The sequence below is a fragment of the Varanus komodoensis genome, unplaced genomic scaffold (genome assembly GCF_004798865.1).
Source record: "Varanus komodoensis strain SLA01 unplaced genomic scaffold, ASM479886v1 scaffold11, whole genome shotgun sequence".
Taxonomy (NCBI): Eukaryota; Metazoa; Chordata; class Lepidosauria; order Squamata; family Varanidae; genus Varanus; species Varanus komodoensis.
In genome coordinates this window covers 31,876,707-31,893,184 of record NW_025335317.1, presented here as the reverse complement: position 1 = coordinate 31,893,184, position 16,478 = coordinate 31,876,707, and the positions used below count along the sequence as shown (strand labels likewise).

General features: G+C 44.2%; 2 protein-coding genes across 2 annotated transcripts; one reads left to right on the top strand and one right to left on the bottom strand.

Annotated features, from left to right (window-relative positions):
- Window positions 1-1,205: 1,205 nt before the first annotated feature.
- Window positions 1,206-9,922, bottom strand: MRPL12 (mitochondrial ribosomal protein L12). The gene is made up of 6 exons (XM_044420097.1): window positions 9,899-9,922; window positions 8,511-8,653; window positions 6,765-6,951; window positions 6,487-6,561; window positions 2,740-2,877; window positions 1,206-1,591 (listed from the first exon to the last, which is right to left on the bottom strand). The coding sequence occupies exons 1-6, from the start codon at window positions 9,920-9,922 to the stop codon at window positions 1,475-1,477; spliced, it is 684 nt and encodes a 227-aa protein (XP_044276032.1). The 3' UTR covers window positions 1,206-1,474.
- A 2,386-nt stretch (window positions 9,923-12,308) lies between these two features.
- LOC123018268 (methyltransferase-like 26 B) lies at window positions 12,309-16,389 on the top strand. The gene is made up of 6 exons (XM_044420130.1): window positions 12,309-12,502; window positions 14,398-14,557; window positions 14,688-14,747; window positions 15,644-15,711; window positions 16,019-16,097; window positions 16,266-16,389. The coding sequence occupies exons 1-6, from the start codon at window positions 12,309-12,311 to the stop codon at window positions 16,317-16,319; spliced, it is 615 nt and encodes a 204-aa protein (XP_044276065.1). The 3' UTR covers window positions 16,320-16,389.
- The last annotated feature ends 89 nt before the right edge of the window (window positions 16,390-16,478 follow it).

Sequence of the window (16,478 nt, the reverse complement as noted above, 5' to 3'; positions counted from 1 at the left end):
TGATGGGGTTCAGACAGGCAGCAAGAAAGCGACACTGCAAGGGGGCAGGCTTCCCTTCCAACTAAGCCTCTTTGAAAAGCAAACCAAGTTCCACAGTGGCGGTGCCTTCCCTGAAGGCTCCTGCTCCAAAGGCAGCAAAGCACAGGCAGGAAGCCCCGCTTCCCTCGCAACTGGCCCCAACACTGCACCTCAGAAACGGTCCGAAGGGATGCTCCTTATGGCCAGCTTGCCAAATGCTCACCTTAGCTTGACCTCGGGCAACAGTATGGACTCTGGGCTGAGAGCCCAGCTTGTTCTGCTAAGCAGCCAATCTAAAGCAAACCAGGAGAACTCGTTCTGAACAATGGCTCCACTCGGCTTTTGCAACAGGCAATGCTATTCGGACAAACTTATCACCACTACACCCATTTAGTAAAGCTACAATTCAGCAAGTCCCAACAGCAGGAAGAAGAGAGCTGGAGGCTGTGCCCCTGTACTGAAAACCCAACAGGATTAAGGGAAAAGGAAGGAAGTTGTGCAGTTGAGCCACTCATAGCAACAAGGAATCTTCGAGGTGGCCAGAGGGACTCTTTCCTGCAAGCTCAGGTTCCTGGTGTGGAAAACAGATCGCTTTCAACAGGCTGACTGCGTCTATTCAAGGACCCTTCAGGGTAGACAGAAAAACGTACACATGATGGAAACCTGCTGTCACCCCAAGTTAACTATAGGCAAGGACTTATGAACACCCCAACAAGAAAAGCCATCAGATTTTTCACTTCTGATTCTTAAGGTAATCTTCCCTATCTTGCTGCCCTCCGGGTGTTTTGGACCTCAACTCCAGCCAGCGCAGACAATGATCAGGAATCCTGGGAGCTGTAGTCCAAATCAACTAGAGGGTATCAGGTTGAGGACGGATGTTGTAAGGGGAAGAGCAATTCATGACTTAGAGAGCTCCAAAATCTGCAAGCCTCTGACACATGGCAGGTGCCTGGGCCACCCTGCTCTATGTTAAAAGGGTCGTGCCTTTATTGCACCACCCACTTTCAAACGGAACACATTAGAAATAGCTGCACAGAGAATCCCCACCTGCTCCCAAACGCCACAAAAATCCCTCCTCTTGCAAATTGGTTAGATGAGCTCCTAACAGGATAAGCAAAAGCTCAAGGACATCTCCAGGTGGGGAAGATGACAGAGGTTTGCAAGAACGTCTCCTCACACAGCACATGTTCCACGTTCTTCCACATAGGTATTCTTTATAGATTCCGTTCTTTACAGTGCTGGTACAAACAGCAGACCTCATGGAACTGATGACATTCATCAGCACTGGGCCATCCCAGTGAAAAGCCCCACTGCAATAAACCCATGGGGGGGCTGCATCCTGGAACTGTACAGGACCCCCCACACCAGTCAGCAGGTGAATGCCCAGGGTGGGCGACACAGGCCACAGAACCGTCTCCTGCTCTGTTCTTGTCCTTTGGCAGCCAGGCTGACCCTGTTACTCCACAACCACAGTCCCTCCTGCTGCCTCCAGAGCCACTTTGATTTTCTCTGCTTCTTCTTTAGAAACGTTCGCCCTGATTTCTTGAGGAAGAGACTCTACCAACTTCTTTGCCTAGAAGAGAACAAAGGCATCTCTATTTAGTAAATGAAAGGGAAATTGCTGCCTAGTCCCAATGCTATGTGATGTGCTCTGCCTCCCCTCTGTCCCTCAAATTGGAAGAGGATGACTCAGCTCAGAGAAATGCTGGCCAAACAGAAGCATCTCCTGGGTTGAAGCTAACTTTCAGCTAGCAGAATTCTTTGCAAGAGACAGACAACTATTTCTGATTAGTGTCCAAAAATCCTCTTTGGAGCAGCACCACACTAGATGCCACACTAGATGCCTCTTAGTAAGGGTAGCCAATCCACTAATTCCACACTGCCACCTTGCTTTTTTTCTTCCACACATTCCCTCCGGAGCTCATCTTCTTCCCATTGAGTCTGCTGCCCTCAAATGGCATAACGAGAACTGACGGCTAAGCTCATACAGTCCAGCAACTGCAACTAACCCAAAACGCAGCAGCCGAACACTTTGGCACCTCTATTTTTTTTTTAATCACCCTGGACTGGTCCTGGTTCATTAGTGGTGGATTCCTGAGCTCAAGTGAGGTTCTAATTACCACTTGTAAAGCCCTCAATGGCTTGGGATCAGGATACCTGAAGCTGCACCTCTGCCCTATGCGCTGCCTAACCGTTTTGGTCATCAGAGGCCCTGCTCTACGTTCTGTCATCAAGGGTGATGCATCTGGCGGTAATATGAGGTAAGGCCATTTCAGTGACAGCACCTCACAGGTCAACTCTTTCCTAAAACAGGCTCAAATGGACCCTTCAGTGAAAATTTTTAGGTGGGCAGTCAATGGTTTACTTTCAGTAAGCGGTTATTGCTTTTAATTATTTGTTAATTTTACTGGTGGCTACTTTTATGTGGTTTAGCTTTTTTATCATGGTTTTATTGTATCAGGATTTGTTTTGCTGTTGTCAGAGGCTTTGGAACAAATACATAAATGCCTCTAAAAATAAAGATGCAAAAATCAAGGTTGCACATTCATTCTCATAACATGTTTCAGGCACTAAAGTAGCCTGAAAAGACACAAGCCCAGGCCTCTGCATACTTGGGGAGCACCGTATGCCTGTTTATTACTTTATATGTATTTAAGAAGAAGAGAACTTGACTGTATTAGAGACCTGAGAGAGGCTTAAAGGCAAGCACAGACAACTTACCTGGACAAGGTTTAGACCTTGCATGCAATTCTTCACTTCCTTGATGAGTTTCACCTTCTCTGCAGCCTTCAAGTCAGTCAACTTTACTGAGAAATTTATTTTCACTGGCTTCTTGGGGATATCTTCCTCTTCTTCAGGCTGGCATGGAGCAGGAGAGAAAAAAACACATAATCTACAGCTGGAGCTTGACCTTTTAGCCCAAGGCACAACAGCCAAAGGAGGAAGTAAAGTTGCTCAGGCCGGAGACTGGGTGGGGTCAGAACTTATTGTATTGGCAAATCCTTTGACATTTATCCTACTTTCTTGTAATCTTATGTAATCCATGTTAGTTAATATGAGAAAGTGGAGATTACAGGTTAGCCATTTTAATTGAAAAAGACTCAATTAAACATCAGTGTTTTATTACTGGAACTTAGCAGTGGCCCAAGGAGTAAGTTTAACCAGTGCTGGGCAGCTACAGCAGGCAGACGGCTGCTGCCTTTGTGCCTAACTTTTGGACATGCCAGAAGTTCCTGGTTGTCCACTAAGAGAATGATGGACTAGAGCCAACAGAACACACGTTCTTAACCAAGCCAGCTAATACTGTAAAGAATTACTGCTTATGAGTAAAAGTATTGGAACACCGTGTGCAAGTAAAAGTAACTTGTTGCAAAAGTGGAGAGAATTTGATGGCATTATCAGCTGTCCTTGAAGACTAAGAAGTGCTTACCTACAGCTTTCGAAATGTTTACATGTGGTTTAGAAAATCCCTGCAAGCTTTTGAACCGGGGAGCAGATCTTAGGCTAACACTGGTACTATTAAAACTGTTCTTTGCCTCACGTTATATAGCATTTGGAGAACTTAGTAAGTGGAATGGGTAACAGATAGCTGTGAAACTAAATGTACTTGCATCCAGCCTAGGCAATTCAGAACTTCATAGGCAATGGCCTTAAGGGGCTGCTTATTAATGCAAGTTATGGGGCCAAGAAGAAATCTGTCATCCACAATTAAATTCTGGAGAAGACTGCTGATCTGGTATGTATCACTGAGATCTGGCTGGATGTTTCAATCTGTTCTGATCCAACTTCTTCCAGCTTGGTTTTTGGTACAGCTTGGGTTACTGGCTGGGGCAAGAGCCATTATAATTTTCTGCCCAAGCTAACTAAGATTCAACATCCATACCCAGGCTTCCTTATCAGACCTTTTGTGGCTTCCTGAACAATAATGAAGCTATTCTTGCTTACTGCAAGCCTGTATGTTTGAACTGATTTTTGCAATGACCTGAAAGTAAGCAATGCAGTTGTGTTCTCTTCATTATGGGCAGACACTTACCTGATGACGTGCAGCTACTTATAGCTCATACTGGTTGAGGGGAAGACTTATGGATTCAACTGGCTTCCAGAACTCTCCCCAGAATTTGGTTAAGAATCCCAAGGGCTAGTCTGTCAATAGACTCACTGATCACTAAAGAAAGGCCAACCTCTGCCACCCCTTCAAATATTCATTTTTCCTGGTTTATGCAGAAACTTGGGACAGCTTAGATTTTCATAACACATTAGGATACAAAAAGTTAAAGAAATCATCAGCATCTAACTGAATGTGGCAAAGAGCCTAGTTGAAAGAATACGCCATGGTGATGATGGCAACAAAGAATATTTCTTCTCTGCTGTCACTGTATCCATGTCTATGCAGTATGGACTGTCTTGCCTGAATGCTATCTGTGTCTTCAGTCAAAGTACCCGGAAACTTAGCTATACACAATCTACAGTGGCACCTTGGCTCACGAACTTAATCCGTTCCAGGATTCTGGTCGTGACCCAAATTGCTCGTGAGCCAAGTCAAATTTCCCCATAAAGTTCAATGTAAATAAGGTTAATCCGTTCTGTAACTTTTTTTTTTAAATAACAAAAACTTGAAGCATACACACTGGGGGTGGGGGAGAAGGGCACAATTGTGGGCGTCCTCAGGGGGAAGTGGGTGCCATCGCGGGTGGCTGGGGGGGAGGCGGTGCAAGCGTGGGCACACTTGGGGGGTGGAGATGGGCGCGATTGCAATCGTCACCCGATGAGTTCATGACCCAAGGCAAAATTTTTCAGAAATTTCTGTTCATGACCCAATTTGGTTGTGAACTGAGGCGTTCGTGAGCCAAGGTACCACTGTACTGGATCATGTTCATAAAGCACTGTATTAACCTGGAATCAAGTAATTCCTTTAACATTATTGTGGTAAACATTTAGAGATTTCATATAATTTTATTCTTTAAATACTTCAATTGATCTTATGGCCTTCATGTAGTTGTATTGTTTTTTAATATTTTAAACATCTTTGAGCCATGTTATCAAAAGACAAGATATAAACAAATACAGTAAAACCTTGGATTGCAAGTAACTTGGTCTGCGAGAGTTTTGCAAGACGAGCAAAAAGTTTTTCTAAATTTTAACTTGTTTAACTTTTAACAATGTCTTGCAATACGAGTATTATGCATGCTTTGCCTGCCAAGTGTCACATCACAACTGAGCACCACTTCTTCTCTCTCTCACTGCGGGTGTGAGTACATCATCATCTCCCCCCTCCCAAGTGTGCCCACAATCGTGCCCACCTCCCCCCCCGAGCGCGCCCGCTTCACATTTTTGTGATTAAAAAAAAAAGTTACAGAACAGATTAACCTTATTTACATTGAACCTTACAGGGAAATTCGCTTTGATATACATGTGCTTTGGATTACAAGCATGTTTCCGGAACTAATTATGCTCGCCCTCCAAGGTTTTACTACAGATGCAGTGGAAAGATGGCATCACCAAGCACAACTGCTAAAACCAGACCTCTGTCATCTACACTCTCCTGTCTCTTCTTGCTGGATTTCTGTCGTACAACACTAATATGCAAGAAAATGTCTTCAAGCAAGTGGGGAACACAGACCAACTGAGAATCAGGAGAACATTTGTAGGAGAATACCTGTTTAGACCAACTTTAGATTTGGAATACTTGCAGTACTGCTTAATTCAGGATCGCCCAAAGAATGAATAAGGAAGACAAGTTTGGCCCACTGGAACTATAGCTGCACAGACAGTGTGCACAGCTCATTTTGCTGAACATCCAACTAAAGAAAACAGATTGCCCTTTTCATTCTACACACGGTCTAAGCTGCAGAGTGGCTACTCCCAGACATTCAGTAGTCTTGCAAATCATTGTTTAAGGACTGGTGACCTACCCTTGCTGTTGCCATTTCCATAGCACCATGCCTCTCCTTAGAAAGTTAAAAGCCACTATGCATGCTTAATACAGGACAAGAACAGCACAGCTCTAATATAAGCCCTGCAGTCCAATGCCTACTACTTGTACCACTGACATAACGTAGTACTAACGTGTTGCTGTTTAGTTGCAAAGTCATGCCTGACCCATCACGACCCCATGGACAACATTCCTCCAGGCTCTTCTGTCCTCCACCATCCCTTGGAGTCCACCCAAGCCCACACCCACTGCCCCAGTGACTCCATCTAGCCACTTCATTCTCTGCCGCCCCCTTCTCCTTTTGCCATCAATTGTTCCCAGCATCAGGGTCTTCTCCAGTGAGTTGTTCCTTCCCATTAGGTGGCCAAAGTATTTGAGTTTTAACATAGCACAGTGCTTGCAAACCTTCACACACAACTTTCCAAGGAGAATACACAGATATTAACTCAAGAAAAATTGGGCAGGTGTGCTTTGCCATTTAGGAACAATGGTTACACAGCCCAGATACACAGAAAGGTACAAGACTGCTCTCTTACCGGAGCTGCTGGTTGTGCCGGTGCCATCATCCCAGTCATTGGCATGAGACCCATATCTTGAATCTTGAGGGTTTTCTGAAGATGTAAGAAATGTGATTAAACAACTGTTCATCCTTCTTCTACATTACTGGTGTAACAGTAGTTTGAAATGTACCCCCAAAGGGTCCCATTTCCATAGAAAAAGAGAGAGAAGGAAACCAGCAACACAAAGAACTATCCACTGCCCATATTTTTCCCCTGGTACAGTAACCACCCTATTTTCCAAGCAAACCAGGTACCTTCAGCAGCTCATTCAGGTCAGAGATCTCCAACAGGGTAAGGTTAGCAATGTCCTGAACTAGCTGTTGAATCTTGGGTGAGTATTCTTTGGGGGCAGTGTCCAGAGGAGGACTTGCCAGGACTTCACTTCGTGGTGAGCAGGTGGCCTTCAGCATCCTGAAAATGCAGGCTCGTGGCTGATGCTGCCTGTAGAGAATCAAAGAGGCTGTCACACTGCCTGTTTTTTAACATTAAAAATGTGTAAGCAGCAAACGCTTACGCGCATCAACTGAACAAGTAGAAGAGTTTTAGGGGAAATTATTATCATCATCATTTCACTTGTTTACCACCCCCCTAGCCATGAGACTCTCTGGAAAGCTTAATTACATTCAAAAACAAAACAATATATGAACAATACATAAAATTAATAAAATAGTACAATAAAAATAAAAAAGCAGTAACATCAACATTCACTTAATAAAACCAGTTGATCAATCAAATTAAAACAGTCATTTAAATAAAAATGGCTGGTGGATAAAATTGTAGCATGGGAATGCTGAAACTCCATGCAAGGAAAGTTGTATGATCATGGACTGGTGCATGTGCTACCAGGAAGAAAGAATTGGTTTTCAACAACAGCAAAGCCAGTTTTATCAGTAACCTGGAGTGTGGTGATGGCCATGGATTTGAATGATTTTAGACAAATTCAGGGAAATAAATGCCATCAGTGGCTGCTGGTTATGATGGCTATAGATTACCTCCTGTACGGTATGGGCATTTTACAAATGTTTTATTTATTTATTTATTATAGTTCTTGACCATCCATCAGCCCAAGGCTCCCTGGGCAGTTCACAGAAGCAAAAAATACAATATATATGAACGTCATTATAAAATACAGTAAAACAATAAAACAATGATCCACCCATCACAACCACAGCTAAATCAATCTTAGCGGTACAGTAATAAAAAACAGTCATACAGGCACACCTCTATGCGGAGCTGATTCCACTTGTGGGGAAACATTAAGAGGAGGGCGCTGTTATAATCTTGTTTGTGGGTTTCCTTTGGGTGGCTGGTTGGCCAGGTGCAAACAGAATGCTGGGCTAGATGAACCCTTAGTTTGATCAAGGATAGCTCCTTTCATGCGCCTGAGATGGTCAGTTTCAGATCTGGAGCTGCATGAATTCTCAGAGAGGAGGTATAACATGATTTGCCTTCATACTGATAGATATGTAATTAGGGCATCTCAAGGCAGGTAACTGCCAAAAGAGCAGGTGTACTGTACAGCAACGGGATTCTCCAATCTTGCAAGAGCTTTTTCAAAAAGACGAGTACAATGACGATAGCTGGGTTGTTGCAAGGATGATTAAAATAAGCCCTCTTTAAAACCTATCAACAGGTCTCTACCCTTATTGAAACAAACCCAGGGTCATGTACACTACAGAAAATGAGAACCCCTAACCCCCGGAGGATCCTTGCGAACGCCAGCCTCGGCCGCTGCTCAGTTGACTTGACTGAACCGCCACGGCCTCATCACGAGCATCAACGGAAGAGCGACATCCCATGAGATGGCCTTCCCCGCAGACGGCCGCGGCGGTGGGGAGCAGGGCGGGGACCCTCGCTATCGCCCCTCACGGGCAGCGGCGGCGGGATTTTGCTCGGCCTTGGGCTCAGGGGAACACGGGTGACCTCTACCCTTCCGCCGGGGCCGCTCGCTCCTCCGCCCCGTTTCCCTCCCTCACGGTGGCACCGCTCCTGCCTCATACCGCAGCAGCTGGCGGATCGCGGTGCCGACCCGGCCCGCAGGCAGCATGGCCATGGCGGCAGCTCCAGGAAGCAGCAGGAAGGAGACACCGGCGGCCGCCTCTTTATCCAGCGTGCGAGCGGCGGAGGGCGCCAAGGAGGCGCTCTAGCCGTAGCATCTTGCTGGTTAACCAACTGGCCCAATCTCAGTCGACTATACCTGTGGCGCTCTGCACGCCTAACCGTACATCTCGATGTTGAACGGACGTGACGCTTGAGATTCCGCACAGCGCCGTGCTAGGGATGGCAGCTCTATGGGGATGACCTGTAAGGGTCACCCAACAGGCGACGCAATTCAGCAGGGAGAAGCGTCCGGGCTTTGGTAGTTTTATTTTCGCGCGAAAAAGGCGCGCGGGTATTTTAAAATGGAGGCGACGTAGGTGAGAAGTGGAGATCTTGTATACTGCTTTTATCTTTTGGTTGTCTGATGGATTATGATCAACAAGTTAATTCTATCGCCATAAATATCGGGATAACATTTCCCTTTTTAAACATACTACATATGTTTATTGACATAGCCATTGCCAGGATGTTTGTTAGCAGCAGCTGCTCCAGTGTTAATAAGTACGACTAAAAATGTGATCGTCAGCATTGTAACACTATCAATTCTTTCTGCATGGAACTGCATTTGACCACACTGTTTACCACAGTTCCTCCCTCTCCCATTTTCCCACCCTCCCAATACAGTATACTGTATAAAAATATAAAACTTTCCATAACATTTTGTACATCTGATTAACTGTGCTCTAGTCCACAAAACTGTGTTTTTGTTCAGCGAACCTTTTGTTTTGGCTTATGAAATAGCCAAATGTTTAAATAAAGATTTTTTCAGAATAAAATTGATTACTCATCAAGGTGCTCATAAGACTTTTTCTTTGTAAAAGATGAACACTATTACCATCTGGAAATTATCTCTAGGAGGGACCTCAGGATGGGATTCAAAGCATGTAGATTATACTAAGATTTATACAGCACAGCAGTTAGAGGGGTAGTTAAAATTCTGTCTGGCAGATTATGTGGGGTTAATCCAGATATGAGTAGCAATGCTTGTATTCACAGATGTTTCCCAAACTCCTGGGAACTGAAAAGCAAACATTCCTAACAGTTAAACATGCTTATTTGAAAGCAAGCTGCACTGAATCCAATAGTACCTAGTTCAGAGTAAATAATAGAGTTTCAGAGCCAGTGTGGTGCAGTGCTAAGATGTTGGTCTGGGGTTCAGGAGATTTGGGTTATGGTTCTCATATGGCCATATGAGTCAGTCACTGGGTCAGTCACTGACTCTCAGCCTAACCACACAGGTTTGCTGTCAGGATAAAGTGGAGAGGAGGAGGATTGTGTACCTTCTTACCTTGAAAACCCTATGATGTATCATTTCAAAATGGAGCAAGAGATAGTGCCAGAAGGCACTCAACCAGCTACTGGGGAAGAGTAAAGGACAAGTATGAATAGTGCTGTTGCTAATGATGCAACTAGATCAAATCTGAAGGAAGTCTAGTGGCCAACATGCACAGAAGCAAAAGTCAAGTCTGATGCTGCCCAACACATACATTGGAAATGGTATGTGAGAAGTATGAATCAAGGCATACAAAGTGTAAAGCAAGAAATCGAACATTTAAACATCACAGTACTTGGTGTGAGCAAAGTGGACTTTGCTGGAAGTAGACTGGAATGGGACATTTTCAGTCAGACAAACACAATGTATTTTACTCCAGAAACAGCAAAGTCAGAAGAAACAGAGTGGCTTTAATACTGATGCAAGATGTAGTATAAGCAAAAGGGGCTATAATGCAAGGTCCCACCAAATAATATCAATCATAATTCTTGGAGAACCTATCAATATAACCATTATGCAAGTCTACACTCCCAACCACAGAGGTCAAAGAAAAAGACATCGAAAACCTCTAGGGAAGCACCCAAGAGGAAAGCAAAAAAATACCATAACGAGACATTCTGATACTCACAATATATTTTGTCTATTTGTTCACATTATATGCGGGATATATCATAAGAAAAGCTGGATTAGGATCAGAGGAAGGACTGAAAAATGGTGGAAGATGCATCAATTATTTAAGAGATGCAGATGATGCCATACTACCAGCAGAAATCAGGAATGAATTGAAACAACTGCTGATGAAAGTGAAAGAAGAAAGTGTGAAAAACAACTGAGGCTGAACATCAGGAAAAGAAAAATCACAACTGCAGAAGAATTATATAACTTTACTGTCAACAATGAAGAAATTGAAATTGTGAAAGACTTCACTTTGACTCGGTCATCAACCTAAAGGGAGGCTGTAGTCAAGAATACACTACTGTGTTTCCAATCACTTTGTATAGGTGTGAGAGCTGGACAGTGAATAAAGCTGACCAGAATAAAATCATGTGTTCATAACATGGTGCTGGAGGAGAGCTTTGTGAATATCCTGGACCAACATAAAGGTGCACAAGTGGGTCCAAGATCAAAACAAACCAGAACTGTCCTGGGAACAAAATGACAAAACTGATTTGTACATATTTTGGGCACATAATGAGAAAGTAAGACTCAGTGGAGAAGACAATCGTGCAAGGGAAAGTTGAAGGCAGAAGAAAGTTGGAAGACCAACTTTGAGATGGATAAATTCCATAAAAGCCACAGCCTTAAGATACAAGAGTTGAACAGGGGTGTCAAGGGCAGGCCATATTGGAGAACATTCATTCATAGGGCTGTCACTCCTTAGAACAAAGGGCTTCTTTCAGGAGATGCACAGACATTTATATTATTCTAACTGTGCTTGAGCTTAGCAACTGCTATTAAGAACTAGAAGTGCAGAGAAAAGCTTATCCTTTGTGCACAGAATATATTCTGTGGATCCAGAAAGTTTCTGAGGTATGCTGTACATCCAGAGTACCTGCAGTATACCACGGAACCCACCAAGTACAGTAGGGATAGGCAGCCTAGTGCCCTTCTGATTTTTGGACAACTTCTATAATCCTGGACCATTGGCCATGATGTCTGGGGCTGATAAGAGTTGCAGTCCAAAATATCTGGAGGGTAAGCAGATTGCCTGCCACTGCTGTACATCCAACATCTGGCAGGATCCCAAGCTGCATTGTCCTAAGGGTGTGGCATCAAGTAATACTGACTTCTTCTTAGCATATACTGCTCTTTCTTTTCAGTTGGACGGATTAAAAATATCCACCTTGGTAGTTTTCCTCATTAACAGGCAAATCCCATTTATTCCAGCAAGAAATACAGAACACCCCCTCACCCTACGTGACCCCACTGCAGTATTGAATGTGTTCCTCTACAACAGAAAGAAATTGTATGTTTTGTTCTCGCCCGTTAACTTTTTTCTCAGTGTGCGATGGTAGCAGTCAAGGTACCAGTGCCTGCACTGAAGTCATCTGAGTATCTCCCATTTAAAGACAGTTTCCCGTTCAGGGATAACAGAACCCAGGGATTCAAAGACAAAATGTGACTAAATAACAATAGCACCTTAAAGAGAAGCACATGGATTATGGCATGATTCTTCTGTGCTGGTCGATCATTAAGATTCAAAAACAGATCAGAAAACAGAATGGCATTGCAACGAAACACTTGCAGTCCTGCTGAAGCAGGATCAACACGTGCCTTTTCTCCACCTGACAAATGCATCTCAGTGTAATCTCCTTTGCTTCAATAAACCTAGCTTAGGCCATCTGAGTAGGGCTGGAGCCATCAGAAGTCAGGCGGCAGTCCAGGCAGAAGAGAGCACAGCAGTCCCTCTGCAGCAGCTACCAAGATGCTGATTTCTCCCATGGCTGAGAGGAACAAGGAGACCATTCTGGAAGTTCTGGCGGACTACGTGGATGACACAAGCTCGGCTTTTGGGCTCGAACTGGGATCTGGGACAGGGCAGCATGTGGTACATTTCGCCCAGGCCCTGCCCACCGTCACCTGGCAGCCCTCAGAGATGAGCCCAGCTTCTCAGCAGAGGTATGTGAGGCCTGTGAGGCCAGCGGACTGGTCACTGTAGCCTGTGCACCGTGCCCCCTTTATCCTGTGCTATCACAAGACAGAGAAGTGGCATTGCAAATATGCACTTCGTCATAGCTGGTCTCCGGGCAAACTGCACAGCATTTCTTGTGCTCAGTGGCCTGGAAATGCAATTCCAGGAAACCATGACACCCTTTGTCCCACTGCTCTCTGTAAGGCAAATGGCAGTCCGGTGCTTGATATACAAAAGGGGCTTGTTGGTCAAGTGTAACTGCTCGCTGCATTCCAGGAAAATTATCTAAGCGTGGCCAAACTGCTTTTAAGTGGTGCTCTCTAGAATCATTTGGCAAAAGCCCTATTTTGCCCAGCAGATACACCACTTAACTGGTGACTTTAATACTTGACACTGTTGCAGCTGCTGAGTCCAGTGGTGGGTATTATGAGTACCTTAGAAGTATTGTGGGTATTAGTGTGTGAAGTTACAATGAGAAATAAGGCATGTTGTGTAATTCTGTTATGAAAAATGCAGGATACGATTATACTGCATGGGAAAAATGTGAAAAGGAAAGATCTTTGTTAACTTTGATTGGGACTAGGCCCTGAGGTGTTTAAGGAGGCTTTGGATATTAAACCAATGGAGGCTCTACCTGTATTTTATTTTTAGCACAATGCTCCTGTATGTTTTACCAACATACAGAAGGACTAGGATATAATTGCAACAGAGGTTTTCTGCAAGGAGATAGTTGTACTAGGGCACACCCTCTTTAAAAAAAGGAAGTAGCACTATCCAGAACCATCCAGTGAAAAAACACTTTTGCCAATAGGTAGACTGGGATACTTTTTAATTCAAGAGAGGGGAAAACATAATTGTTGTGTATTAAAGCCCTAAACGGCTTGGGACCAGGATACCTGAAGGAACATCTCCTTCCTTATATGCCCTCATGCCCCTTAAGATCTATGGGAGAAGCCCTACTCTGGGAACCCTCTCTAAGAGAGGTAAAAAGGCCACCAACTAGGAGTAGGGCCTTCTCTGCTGTGGCGCCCAGACTCTGGAATGTACTCCCCAGAGAGGTACGCCTGGCGCCAAGTTTATACTCTTTTTGGCACCAGGTCAAAACCTTTTTATTTAAACAGTATTTTAAACTTTAATAGTTTTTAAGTTTAGTCACTCTGTTTTGTGATTTATTGTTTTGTTCTGTTTTATTATTTATTGAAATTGTTTTAATTGTCTTTTAAATATTGTAAGCTGTCCTGAGATCTTGTATAATAGGACAGCATACAAAAGTGTTTAATAATAATAATAATAATAATAATAATAATAATGTGATGATGATGATGATGATGTTGATGATGATAAATAATATTTGAAAAGGAATGCCACATGCAGCTGAATGGTTCCCTTCCTTCTCCACCCGCAAGAAACTCTTGGGAAAAACCAGGACAAAAACTGAGGGACATAGCTGAAAATGATATAGTTATGAGGGCAAGTTGTACAGTTTGTCACCAGTAACATCACATATACTGAGTACCTGTGATATATAGCCTGAATCCACACGGCAACTTCATCTGAAACCTTAGCACTTTCTCATGGGCTAATCACATTGTCCTGGCATCAAAAAGTTTAATATGAAAAAAATGTGGCCAACCCTTTAATTTGTAGCCAGAACTGGATGGCTGTAGTAGGACCATGCCAAAACAAGGCGAGTAGTTTCCTTTCAGATTTCCCCCCATCTTCAGTGCACACAGCTGCAGGGAGAGGTACTCTGTACAACCTCCATGAGCACCCTGCTGTATTACCTGACAGCTGCTTTGACTGGGGGATCAGGGGAAGTCCTTTCTCCCTTCTTTGGGAATGCATGCATTAAAAAAACTGTCACCCACATCTTTGTTCACAGCATCTCTGCTTACATCCGAGCTACCAAGGTGACCAATGTCCGAGAACCCCTCCCCATAGATGTATCTCAGCCGTGGGAGCAGTGGGCTGGCCTGGATCAAAGCTGCTGTGACTTTATTGTCATTATCAACCTACTGCATATGACCAACAAAGGCTTAGAGGTATAATATGGGACACCCCCATCAATGGTACTGAAACAAACCCTTGTAAAAGACGACTGTTTGGAGTCTCATTCAATGGGCAGTGCAGGTGGAGCAGGCATTTCATCTGACTTCCTATTTTCTGTTGCAGGGGATGTTTAAAGGCATAGGGCAGCTGCTGAAACCTGGAGGCATTTGTCTGGCTTACGGAGTAGGTACAAGAAAACCACCTGCTGATTATTACTGTTTCAAAAGGAATCTTTGGCAGGCCATTCAAGCCCAACTGAACGTCATAGTATCCAGAAGTTGCCTTCAAACTAGTTAGTATTTGGACAAACAGGACTTGAGGACCACCTTGACCTGACCAAAGACAGATTAGCCTGGGGAGATACCCACCATTTAGTTCCTAGTATTTTCACAGAGACAGACCCTCCTCCCTAACTTGCTGGCTGCCACAGGGACTACACAAACACTTCCTTGCCCTACAGGAAAATTTGATTTTCAAAAAAGTTTCTCCCTTTTCTTCCCTTCCCACACCACCAGTTTGTCCTCCACCTTTTACTATTTTAAAACTATTTTTATGTAAGGTGATTTGCCTAAAAAGCAGTACACAAATATCGTAATTTACGAAGATACGCAGTGCATATGCATCAATGAAGAAACTGGGATTGAGAGAGACAGGGTGCCTGTAAAAATTACATCCATAAAGGTCTTGTTGACTAGCAAAACTGCTCGGAGGCCTTAAGGCAGAGGGGCAGATTGTGTGGTCCTTCAGATGTTAGCTTCTAACTCCCATCAGCTGCTGCAAGTACGCCAAGAATCAGGACGTTGTAACCTAGCAGCATCCAGGCCACAGGTTCCCCACCCATTTAGGAGTAAGGCTGACAACACCCATTCAGGCTCTTTTTTCAGCTAAACATAGCAACTTTCTTTTTTATTTCAAAGCTCTGAGAAGCAGCTTGTTTTTGATCCACTGGTTTCCCAGAGCCTTCAATTTGTCCAAAACTTAGTAGTCTTACTGTTGACCCTTTGGCCTAGGAGTCTTACAGAGAACTCTGCCTCTTTGGTAACTCAGATATTAATTCCTGCTCTGCTTCTGCCCTACAGCCATTTGCCATCAACGGGATCATCATCCCAGAGTGCAACGTGCAACTAGATGAAATGCTTCAGGCCAGGTAGGTTAGCAGTGAAGGGCGACATCCTGCCCCACATTTCATGGTGGCTGCTAATGCCCTAATGAGATTAAGGCAGACTGCTTGGAAAGCTTCTTTTGATGTACTGCTTTGCCATTACACTTAATATATAATTGTATGGATAATGGGCAACACAGCAGGAATGCCTTTAGCTCATGTTCCTTGTCTTATGAAGCAATTGTGCTCAGCCATGAGTGGGCCGTCTCCCTTCCTCATGATCAGCTCCATGGATTTATTTTGCAGAACAGGGCGTATCTTCCACACTTAACGCTCTGCCTTTGCCTGGCAGGAACCCTGAGTGGGGGCTGAGAGATGTAGAGGAACTTCGTCAGCTGGCCAACGCCAACTTCCTTCGACTTGAGCGCATGGTAAGAGGCTGAGGCCAGCCCACAATATTGTAGGCTGGCAAGCAAATAGAGCTGGGCAAGCTGTTGGCATTCTTGGCCCCCATTCTGCTATTTCCCCCACTGGCCTTCATGTTGCTCCCATCCCTTCACCTCTCTCAGAGGAAAAAAACCCCTATTTTCTTTCCTCAGCTGGAGATGCCCGAATACACCAAATGCTTGATCTTTCGGCGGAGGGAGTTATGATCTCTGGCTGTTGAAAAACTAAAGTACAACTGCAGTATTATAGAAAAAAAGTGAGCATTACACTTGGAAATAAAAATGGACACTTCTGCTGGTTCTTTGTGGAACTGGGTTTTGGGGGTGGCTGTGGCAAACTGTTCTCTGCACACCAGCCTGATCAGT

Excerpts from the sequence above, each read along its gene's own strand:
- MRPL12 (XM_044420097.1), bottom strand. The coding sequence starts at position 9,922 with ATGATACATCATAGGGTTTTCAAG. Across the intron at positions 6,952-8,510 it reads GCGATCCGCCAGCTGCTGCG|GCAGCATCAGCCACGAGCCT; the intron begins GTATGAGGCAGG and ends GATTCTCTACAG. Across the intron at positions 1,592-2,739 it reads AAGGTCTAAACCTTGTCCAG|GCAAAGAAGTTGGTAGAGTC; the intron begins GTAAGTTGTCTG and ends GTTCTCTTCTAG.
- LOC123018268 (XM_044420130.1), top strand. The coding sequence starts at position 12,309 with ATGCTGATTTCTCCCATGGCTGAGAGGAACAAGGAGACCATTCTGGAA. Across the intron at positions 12,503-14,397 it reads AGCCCAGCTTCTCAGCAGAG|CATCTCTGCTTACATCCGAG; the intron begins GTATGTGAGGCC and ends CTTTGTTCACAG. Across the intron at positions 16,098-16,265 it reads TCCTTCGACTTGAGCGCATG|CTGGAGATGCCCGAATACAC; the intron begins GTAAGAGGCTGA and ends TTCTTTCCTCAG.